At 38.7% G+C, this 11,767-nt stretch overlaps 1 protein-coding gene across 1 annotated transcript in view; it reads right to left on the bottom strand.

The window, feature by feature from the left end:
* carmil3 (capping protein regulator and myosin 1 linker 3) overlaps nt 1-11,767 on the bottom strand; it is a 99,104-nt gene that overhangs the window by 28,504 nt on the left and 58,833 nt on the right. Inside the window, 6 exon segments of the mRNA XM_077557682.1 lie at nt 250-304; nt 398-494; nt 1,733-1,814; nt 1,926-1,995; nt 4,596-4,700; nt 9,140-9,216. Coding sequence (XP_077413808.1) covers nt 250-304; nt 398-494; nt 1,733-1,814; nt 1,926-1,995; nt 4,596-4,700; nt 9,140-9,216 — 486 coding nt within the window.

The raw sequence follows: 11,767 nt of genomic DNA, 5'->3' as shown, positions 1-11,767 counted from the left end.
AGACAACACAGCTGTCATGCAGGGTTGCATCTTGTATACACGTGGCAGGGTGTTTGTGTTTCGCATCATACACATGTGGACACAACTGTATAAACTGTGACAAGTTCATCCTTGTGGTCATTTGAACACGTGGTTAAATATTTGAGTTTCTGAATTAGTACACATGAGCGTGGATGTGCATTTTGTCAGTGACGCCACTGCAGATTTGCCTGCATGCATGTGTGTGGGATGTTACATAATCCAACTCACACACTCTTCCTCTTGCACCAAATGAACCAGTTTCTGCAGTATTTCATCCAGCACCCTGAGGAGGTAGAAAAAAAAAAAGACGAGGAAAACATTCATCATCGCTATCATCCTCACCATCTGCCCTGCTCGTCTCTGACGAGCTCCGTACCTGCCCTTGATGTTGAAGTTCTTCCCCAGCATCAGGTGTTTGAGGGAGGGATGTCTTGAGAATGCTGGGATGACAGCACCTAAATCAGAATCCAAGCCTGCAAAGGTGTTTGGGTTGTTAAAATACTTTTTTTTCTTCTTTTAATCAGTCTGTTTGGGAGAGAACATCATACTTCTTACTGAACTTAAACAGGTGCATCTCAAATTATCATTGAAAACTCGTTTCTTACCTTTATTTTTATACTTATAGCATTTTATTCCGCTGACTTTTTTCATGTGCAAAAACTCCCACATAATACATCCGATTTAAACCGCTCAAATTTCAACTCGTTTCAAAAGTTCAGGCCATCTTGGGAATATATCACCTGAATTTACATTACTTACAGTTTTCGCACAAATTTAACGTTAAATATCAACTTTTTCAGTCACTTTCTACGCCCACTTCCATACATATAACTTATCATCATTACCAGCTGTCTGATACTGCTTGGTGGAGCTGTTGGTAAAGTGCATTGTCTAGGAGGTCGTGGGTTTGAATCTCACCTCCGACTGTGCATTGCAAATGTATCCATAGCCATTATGCTAAGTGATATACATGTATATGAACTGACTATGATATCAGGAAATGCATTATAGTTTTACTGAAATTATTGAATGCATGCGTCCCCTTACAGCTTTGGTAGCTCTCAGCATTAGATGACAATTCTCAATATAATACACGCAAGTAGCCATGTTTTTTAACAACATAGTTAGCTTACAGGTAACACACATGCCTGGCATTGCTGAGGCATGCCAGCGCGTGGGTTCAAATCCTGGTTGGAAGTTGGAACACATTTTTTTTCCATTTCAATTTCAGAAATAGTAATTTTCCAATAATTTAACATCCATTACATTAAATGTCATTTGACATTAAGGTTTTTACTATATTAATCCATATTTTCAGCTTTTTATTACACTCAATTATTCAATCCAATTACATACACCGTTACAGATGCTTCCATATCCACAATGTTTCAGTGGTTAAAGCACATGACTGGCATGAGGAAAGACAGGGTTAAATTCCCTTTTGTAACACATTTTTTGTTGTTGTAATTTTCACACAGTTTGTCTTTCAATGTCCTTCGTAAGCATTTCATATGAATTCAAATATTAGCATTTAGCTTTTATTAGCATTTAGCTTTCAGCATTCACACGCGATTTCTCCAGAAATTACAATTTGTCTAGTTTAGTTAAGTTGTCCAATTAATAAAGTGAAATATTTTATTTACATTAATTAAACAAAAGCTGTATGTGTTTGCCGCCACCTTGCCCTGCCTCACATTGAAAAATGTCTTACCATTATCGGAGATATCTAAAGTCACTACACACGAAACTCGTGGAAAGAGCTCCTGAATAACCCCAGCACCTGCAGACCTTAACTGTCAGAGAAAGACAGAAAGAGGCGGACCATGAGGGGATGGACACGGGCATCATTCGACTAGAACATGAATAAATCTTGCCTTTGTAGCAGAGACAGACAGAGCGCTTACCTCACAGGCGCTGATGTCCAACTGCAAATCGGTGATATGGGGGTTATTAGACAGACCAAGGAAAAGCGCTCTAGAGGGAAACATAGACATTGCAGAATCAGACTGATACAGCAAGTGAAGATTTTGCCTTTTTATCCATTTAACAATGTAGTTCAGCTCCCTATTGTTCCGCACCATTCGATGTACAACTAACACATTTTGGGCAAACTTGGGAAAACAAACTTACAAATAAAACATAGCTTACTACCTCAGTATGAAACTCAGAAACATTCAATACAAGCCAGTGACCATAGGATGCATTTAGCATCATTGTTTCTGTATAAACGTATGCACACTTAAAAAACGTGGATTTTATACACCAAAACTTTTAGCTACTTGCTTTGTTAAATCCAGGTGGTAAAATTTTTGAATGGACAGTGTTTATTCATGTGTGTCCACCTGATGCTCACAAGCACAAAAACACACATGTTCATAATGCAAAACCATCAAAGCTATAGGGGCAGTTTACAGTGCAGTATATAATACTTGTATATGCCTATAGGAAGTTTTAAATAGGAAGCCCACTGTTCCCATTTTGGCTGCAATGCATCCCACACAGAATTATCTCAGTTTTTTGGCGCTTTGGTGTGTTTACTCAGCTCTTGATGCTGTGTGGGCTTCCTTATTTATCTTGTGTGATAACAGCAGGCTGAACACCTAAACAGAGCAAGCGTAATATTGAAGTCTGTGTCTGTAGGGAAAGTCAGTTTTCACAGAACTTATCTTGCAACACATTTTGTGATGCTGGCAACTAACACAGGGGCTTCCATCTGTGTTCTTAATTTAAACGCCAGTCCATTAATTTCACATTAAGTACCCTATCTTTTTTAAGCTATTGCGAACCACCGGTATAAAGACTCACCCAAAGTGTGAACGTAAACTATACCCCTTGTGGTTCAACTATTTTAAAGTTTAAGATACAAACAATAAGCCAGTAAACTGAAAAATAAAGATAATTTTTGAGTGCATCAATTTTAAACAAAGCACCTCAGTGCATCATGCAAATTAAGTAGAACATAATCACAGACTGCAGTGGCCAAGTGACAAAAAAAAAAAAGTGGGAACCTTGTTGATCTGCTAATGTGGCATTGAGAAAGCCACCTAAACTCAAGTGTTCCTTCGGAGCCACAAGCATGCATTAAATGCAAAAGAAAATGTTCATGTATGCACGCATGTAAGTGTGTGATTATTGGGCACGAGAATTTTGTGCTGTTCATCTGGCATACGACTTAAAAAAAAAAGCCGAACAAACAGTACACACGCTTTGTTTATAATCATGCTGCATTTAAAACAATGAAGGCTATTCAGTCCTTGTCAATCTGATGCGATTGCATTAATTTAAATGGTTGCCAACAATGTTCTCCCATATGTTGAAATTAAAGGTTTTGCTAGAAGTTATTTCCATTATTTGGTTAGATTTAGGTATCCTCTGGTCTATTGGCAATTAATTTTGAATAATAGTTTTAACTATTTGTGTTGTTACCTTTTGAGTTATGAATGATTTGACCACTTACTTCTTACTTACTTGCCAAGTTGCAAGGTTATCTGGGCATACTTGCAATTGATTATTATTATTTTTTTTACGTTAAAGTATATTTAACAGTTTCCTGGAAATGTGTGAGATCTCACTGAAATGTACACCTTAAATCAGTGTATGCGTAACCCTGGGGGTACGTAGAGCCAATTAATAATTTATTTTCAAGATGATAAGTAAATATTCTCATTCATTTATTAAGTCAGTCAATAAAATGGCATGTGTGCACTACAGCTGGTTTCCCTGGGGAGACAAGTGTTTTGTTTCTGATGATCAAAAATTAAATGCCTATTTAAAGGGCATTTCTCCAAATGAGGTCCATTTTTTTGTTATATATTATTTATTTTGACATAGAGCAAGAAGAAATTGTCTCCTTATCTTATTATTTACCACATCTCCTCAGTCCAAATTAACCCATTGACTCCCAGCCATTTTCACTGAAACAAACCCCTTCGCTCCTGGCTATTTAGCTGGATTTTGACTGATTTTGCAACGCCCACAGAATATTGTGTTCTATTGCTATAAAAAACAAAAGATAGATTAGAGTCTCTTCTTTCATCAGGAAAAAAGTATATTTCTATCCGTTTCGATTTTGAAGCAATTAGCATTAGAATATAGCTAAGTTTAATCATTATTCACAAATCTGTGGGAAAAACAGCTTTTTTCAACATGGCCCTGGTTGATCTCTTATACTCTGCTGCCATTTGCTAGCTGTTTTTGTGATAACTACTATTGCTTCAACCGTTCTCTTCAGAGGCTGCATCAAAGCATTCTGTATACTCTAACATAAAAAAACATAAGAAATGAATAAATATGTTTTTGGGACACTGGTAATATTTCAAATAGAACGTATTTTTCCGTTTTTGGGAGCAAATGAGTTAAGGAGAATTTCCATTTATCAATCAGTTGCATTACGTTTTAGAGAATCATCAACACGTATGCGTACCCATTGTATGATAAAAGTATCCAGGGGCACATAAGAGAAAAAAAGGTTGAAAGCCACTGCCTTAGATGTATTACTACTAATACTCCTAGCAGACTGGATTTTCACATTTTCAACATGTTTTATTTTAATGGCATTACTGCCTTCACCTCACCTGAGCCAATCAGGAGGAACCTTCATGGAGGCCAGGCTTACATGAGTCAGGCTGAATGCCGAGCTGAAGAATTGCCGGAAAGTTGGCAGAGAATCTCTCGCTTTCCTAGAAAGAAAGCACAACGAAACATGGGATGCTTAAAGCGGAGAAAGCAAGTGGATGTCTGAATGAGAACAATGAGGACATTTCCCAATCAGGCATTTGAGAAAGTGAAAGATGAATGGATAGGAGACTGATGGAGACGGGAGAAATAGACAAGAGAATGTGGTATGCTGAAAGTTTGAGACGGCATTTGATGAGAAAAGTGACAGACACTGAAACAACAGGACAAAATAAAGTGTGAGCTAGAGTGAACGCTGAAGCTGAACAGGTGCTCGCTGGAAGGTTTAGGTCAGTATGACATTGATTTCTGTCAGCCTGATCACTCAGACCAATTATTCAGCCAAAGGTTTGGACTACAACATACTTTTGCTGGCCTGTTAATGAAATTACTGTAAACACTTTGTGTTCTACAGTCATCCTGATAAGTAAAGCAAAACATATTTGCTTTTGAGCATATGACAAAATTGGCTTTTATCGCTTGCATTATTGAGATTTAAGGAGCTTATCTGCATCATAACAGGAAGAATGGCTCTGTATCCTTTTCAACCGCTGCTAAGGTTATTTGCTTGTATGCCCAAATTGTTAAGCCGGGGGGTATAAAACCGGTAGCACGACTCTGGCTTGGAATAATTATTTCTATTGCACTTTCAGAACTTCTATTATTCATGTCCCTGGGAAGCGAGTTTGCCACACAGTAGAGAAACTGTGTAATTAAAATCTTAAAAGAAGATATTTCAACCTTGATAGGCTTACAAAAGAATACTGTGAGTATTATTCCTGCTACCTGAACAAACATGGTTCACACAATTCACAAATTTAAAAAAACAGAAAAGGTGAGAAAAGAAAAAAGTGAGAAATAGAAGCAATTTTTTTTTTAATTGGAGTAAATGATGGTAATTAGAGAATGTTTAAACAGCTTAGTGTGGGAAGGTCAGTCTGCTACATTAAAGTCCCGTCATTACTGCTGACATAAGCTTGCACTGTGAGACAACAGCTCATCTTTGACCCATTTGTGTTAATTAGGACTGAGCCCATGAAACCTCTGCAGATACCACATAAGCGAATCCAGCATTAACGCCTTCCTTACGGCACACCGACCAGCGAGCTGCGTCAGCAACAATATTACCAAGTCTGTGTCACTGTTTATTGTTTCTCATAAGTGTCACAGCCACAGCTTGCATGATTGGTGATAGAGGGTACGAGGTGGCCTATTCCCTATTCATGAGTCAGACGCTTATCAGCACACTTCAAGCTTTGCGGGTCTTTGTTGTAACAGAATATTGTGACAGTCTGACCAAAGCCATTGAGCCGGCATGTAATACCAGTGGAGGCAGGATTGGTCGTGAGAAAAGTAAGTGTGTTGATATCTGCTAAGGGTTGCTTCAGTGGCGAAAGATGAGGGGGCAGAAATAATACTCCTTTAGAAAATAACTGCAATGTGACCGAGCAGAGGACAGGCTGTCATCACCAAACAATACTTAAATGTGTCTATTTTGTTTAAAAAAAAGAACAAGAAATGGGCACGGGGAAATGGTGGGGCAAAACCGGTTCTACTCCCTAGCTACAAGTAGTGAAGTGGACACCAAGAGTCTGATTTACTAAAGGGGTTTGCATGCACAAAATTGTGAAAGCTACTAAACGGGCACACTAAGGATTTCATCTTCCAAACGGGCAAAAGTGCCATGCAAATTATTTTGTAGACATACACAAAAATATACAGTAAATAATTCATTAATAGAATGTGATTTGCCAACCCTGAGAAAAAATGCATTGGTTGTCTTAAAGGCAGACGGTTTTCGATGTGCATTTTGCTTGTGGGGAATACATTTATAGTACTTGGATGTGAAAACCAGAGATTAGTTTGAACATGTTCAAAATTTCTCTGCGACAAGAAAAAAGATCTGAGAGCATAAAGAGGGTTTGAGAGAGTGTGGCAAGTGGCTTTGCAATGTTTTGCAACACTGAATGAAGCCAGCTGAAAAAGCAACACTCGCTACGTGCACGTACCCTTGCAAGCCTGCGTCGCTCAGTGAGATACGGGCTTTCCATTCTGTTGAGATGGCGTTAAGTTTGTTTTGAAATGTGAAAAGAAGATGTAGCATTTGGAGTCAGATATTTTATGGATGGACTCAGTAACAGGAGAGAATGACTGCTGAATTTTTGTCAACCCTAGTTACACTGCACCGCTGCACAATGTATTGTTTATAAGACGTTTCAATCTGTAAGCAAATTTTATGTTTTTTTTCTTCAATAAACTGAAGATATATGTACATTTTTACTTCGTTGGGGAAAATGGATGTGTTCAACAAACTAAGCAGTAAGGCCATAATGCGTATTATTGTATTGTCGTGTAAAATTGTATCGAATCATATCGAGGTATACATCGTATCGTGACCTGTGTATTGAGGTATGTATTGTATCGCCAGATTCACAAAGATACCCAGCCCTACTAAAGGCACAAATAGGAACCTTTATCAAAGTCAACCACTTTGGTAAAGGTTAATCTTTCCTAGAATTTAGGTCTTAAGATCATGATCCCAAACACACAAGCTAATCTGTCAAAGTTAGGCAATGTCATGGCTTGGACTGGCATGGCTTCTTCTGGGATGGGCACACTAATCTTCATCTTCATTGATGTAACACACAGTGGCAGCAGCAAAATTAACTCTAAAGGTTTTAGACAGGCCAACTCAATCCGTACAGAGCAGGGAAGGGCAATTTAAATGATGGCGGAGGCCATGATTTTTCATCAGAGCAATTGGGGGCCGCATAGGATGACACACTTCCTAACCAGATGTATGACAGAAATGCCATTATAAGTAAGGAAAACAAAAAAAGAAATTTTATTGAACCGATGAACCAAAACAGCTCAACTTTTAATACTATACAACATACGTTTGTCCTGCATGTCATTCACAATCCACAAATTACTACCCTGGCTCATTAACATGTACAAACACAGTGCAGTCAGGCCAGTGAGGTTCATCCCCGATGCATCCCCTCTGCATCGTGGGTAATCCGTCACAAAAGCCGCTTGTCTAATTAAGCCACCATATGCATTTTTAACACTATTTAGCGTTTAATACAGCCGGAAATCCCAGACTTCCTTCTCCCCAGCCACTTCATGCAGCTCCTCCGGGAGGGATTCCCAAGGTAGTCCCAGGCCAATCAAGAGACATAGTCCCTACAGCGTGTCCTGGGTCGTCCCCGGGGCCTCTCGCCGGTGGGAAATGGCCGGAACATCTCACCAGAGAGGCGTACTTACCAGATGCCTGAGCCAACTCAGCTGGCTCCTATCGAAGGGAAGCTCATTTTGGTCGCTTGTATCTAGGATCTTGTGTTTTCAATTATTTCCAATATACCATTGTTGTTAAAAAAATGTATGGTGCCATTTAGTGTTGTCTAACAAATTGATAATTCAGAAGGCACAGGCTCCTAAACAGTTCAAGAAAAAAATGTGCCCTATTGGTTCATTATGTTTTGACACATGACTACACTTTCTACAGAGGGCCTGTAATTGCTTTTTGATCTTGGATCAATTAATAATTTACTTAGTTGCGATTGTATGCTGAATATCCAACTGATAGCTAATTAAAGGAACTTCAAGTGACAAAGACATTGGCTAAAATAGTGTTTTGATGAATGTTTTCAACACAAGCCTTATATTTTCCAAATAAACATGACTGTAAAAGAACAACAGAAATTTGACAATGATAAAGGGAGGTGAAATAGAATATGACAAAGATACCCAAGAGGGCATTAACTGAGATAAAAAAATAATAATAATCTAATGTCTGTCTATTCAAGAAAATAGCCAAACATTGTAAAAGTAAAAGCACCCTTATGTGCATTTGAGACACAGGGAGGCAATATAAAAATCTCATTAAGAGCTTATTTAGCTCAAAACATTGTGCCGGAACCTAAACAGCCCTTAATCATGACAAGGACCACATAAAGCACCGTTAAATGGGAAGATGCTAAATAAACTGATATAGTCGTTTGGGTTTGGCAACTGCGTTGGAAGTAAAAGAAGTAGAACCATGACGAGGTGTAAAAAAAGAAGAAAATGCACATGCTTAGCATGTCTGCATTCACGAATTTATGTATTTGAATTGCCACTTGGGCATTTTTTAGTTAAGTTTTACAAAATCTCTTTTGGTAAGACTCGAGCTGTGATTCTTCCTAGGATTAAATGGGAATTCTTCAGGTGGTTCCCACCCACGTTCCAAAAACGTGATTCTGAGCCGGGACAGTGGGGTCTTTGCCTGGTTTCAGTAGTTTCTTGATTGCAGTTGTGTTGCTATAGCTTCTAATTTGACTCATCTTCATCATTGTTCTGACACACACGCAGCCTTTTCGCTGAGTCAGAAGGAAACTCAAATGTTTTCTTGGCAGAGGAAAAGGGAATTGGACTGGAGTGAGATGCAGTGGGGTACACCAACCTGTTAGAGAAGCAATTCTTGGACAGGTTCAGGTAGGAAAGGTCCGCGCAGCAGCCTCTCAGCAAGGCCCCAAACAACTGCAGAGGCAGACACACAAGCCAGGCATCAGAGAAAAGTTCCCGATAATTATGCTGCAAATTCCATTTTGCTCGCTGCCATTTTAACACAATGAAGGCCACTGAAATTCACATTGTGCATTTTCTCAAACAAACTGTCTTTTCACTAAAATAGTCTAGTGCGTCACATCAGAATTTCACAAAATATGGCTATACAAATTGGGGGTGGGGGAAATCAAAAAAAGGCTGCATACTGTATGTATGACAGAATATAATTGGAGGGAAAAAGTGATAATCCTCTTGGTCAGATTAGGATGAGGAAGCCTCTTGCAATGGTTCCAGAATGATTTTAGAAATTCGTTGCCTTTGTTGCAACAGAAAATTCAATCACAGGACTTCATGATGATGAAATCACATCTGGTACATGTACCATTTTTACAGAGCGTTCTGTGTGAAGGACACATTTGCATGAGTACTTTACTTTACATAGAAGGACAAGTGGACTGCTATTAGGATTATTAAAACAAAATTACTTAATTTAAATAGTGTTTTTTTGGGTCCATGTATGACATGTATCAGATTTTTTGAACAGTACAATTCCCATTTATTAAAATCCAACCCGGGCCTCTCCTGTATGTGGAAATAAATCAGATATGTAAACAGTATGGATGCTCAGGATGCGTTCATCATGCCCACGGTGTGAACACAGCCTAATATTGTCATACAAAGCGCATTAATTTGATGACGGTCACAATATTATTCCTACTCTTCAATCATTGCAACTACCTCCTCCGTCAAAACATTCCCAAACAATGAGTCCCGTCGCAACAAACTTGGCAGCTTCATCGATCCAACTTTCAATGTGGTTAGGGTTATGGATTTAATGATCTTCATGATTAACAATCAATAGTACTTCTTAACAAAAAAAATATATGCATTACACAAATAACAGCCCACTTCATTGGAAAACAACAGGCTCATGCTACATTTACCGGTAATGTGCCATGCTACATTATGTTCCCAGCAGAGACAACCATTATATTTTAGGCCACTGTGGACCATACGGGATGGACATGAGACAGTTTGGGTCTGCAGGTGGGGTTACTCATCAGAAAATGTGTAAGGCAACAAAAAAAATTAATAAAGTTGGGATTATTCCACTTAAATACATTCATTTGAAGTGGATCTAAGAAATGTGGTAGTAACATTCCTTTAAACTCCACCATACACAATACAGAAGTAATAACAAAATCAAGGAAAGCATTGAAAATCATTTTCAATGGCTGGGTTTGACCACACTCCCAATTAGAAAAAACAAAACAAAATAAATTAGCACGGGAGCAGAATTCCTCACTTGTAGAATCAATTTCAAGGGGCATTAAAACTGTTCTGGAGAGTGTAGATGTGTCCATTTAATTAATTCAGTTGAAAAACTCAAAGTGGGTGCAGGGTGTAGAGACGGTCGTTCAGTAACCAGAAGGTTGGGTGTTTGATCCCCCGCTCTCCTCAAGTCATGTGTCGTTGTGTCCTTGGGCAAGGCACTTAACGCACATTGCCTCCAGTGCTCAGATCGAGTCCTTGAGGGCTGGAGTCCTGCAGGTTTTGGATATCTTCAACACAGCTGATTCATGATCAGGTCATCAGCAACCTCTGCATAAGCTTGATAATGATCCTGTTAATTGGAATCAGCTGCAGTTCAAGTAGGGAAACCTAAAACTTGCAGGCCCTTGAGGACCACAGTTTGCCACCGCTGCTCGAAACTGAGGACAAAGCTTTGTAGGTGGAATTAAAGTGAAAACGTGTGCTGTGGTCTGATGAGTTAACATATCATATTGAATACCATCTGCTGTCATATTTTATAATCTGTATAATGAATCTTCGCACCATTGACATTGGCATGCAAATGCTTTGCCCTGTACTATAATGGTAATATGCCAGCAATGTGACTAATCATAACTCATATTGTAATCAATACTCATAAACACACTGATGTGCAAAAAACTAGTACGTTGCACTTGCAACTTTGAATCCGGTGCTGTGCTTTCCTTTTTGTTGCATAATTCCTTTTTTAAATAGAAAATAATTATGGAAAAATGTGTCCATCACATTATACCCATGGTTTCCATGCATACAGGCAGACACACATTAAAATTATGGCTATATACCCGGTCACCATTGTTGAGGTGGTCGACCAGATCTTTGGCTTGAAGGTAGTCGGTGCCAATTGTGGCAGAAATCCCCAAACCCGTTGGTGGAGACCAGCGGTGAGGGATTCTGGTAAGCTGAAGGAGGAGTCCTATGGGTATGTTTTAGGGATAGACCGATTAGCGGGTGAGTTGATTATCGGCTTCGATATTCAGCATTTTACAAATATTGGCATCAGCCATAACTTCAGGGAACTATTTATTTACATTTTCAGTTAATTTTAGAAGACTTGCTGCTTACCCTGGGAACTCTCTGTGTGCTTTGTTTTGTTTGAAATAAATACTTAGATAAGTAAAAATTTAATATTTCATATATTTAGACATTTTGGAAAACTTTATTTACTGTAGAAAACTATAGCAAGCTATTT

The sequence above is a fragment of the Vanacampus margaritifer genome, chromosome 2, assembly GCF_051991255.1.
Source record: "Vanacampus margaritifer isolate UIUO_Vmar chromosome 2, RoL_Vmar_1.0, whole genome shotgun sequence".
Classification (NCBI taxonomy): Eukaryota; Metazoa; Chordata; class Actinopteri; order Syngnathiformes; family Syngnathidae; genus Vanacampus; species Vanacampus margaritifer.
Note: the sequence above shows the minus strand (reverse complement) of the source record. Positions and strands in the feature narration are given on the sequence as shown.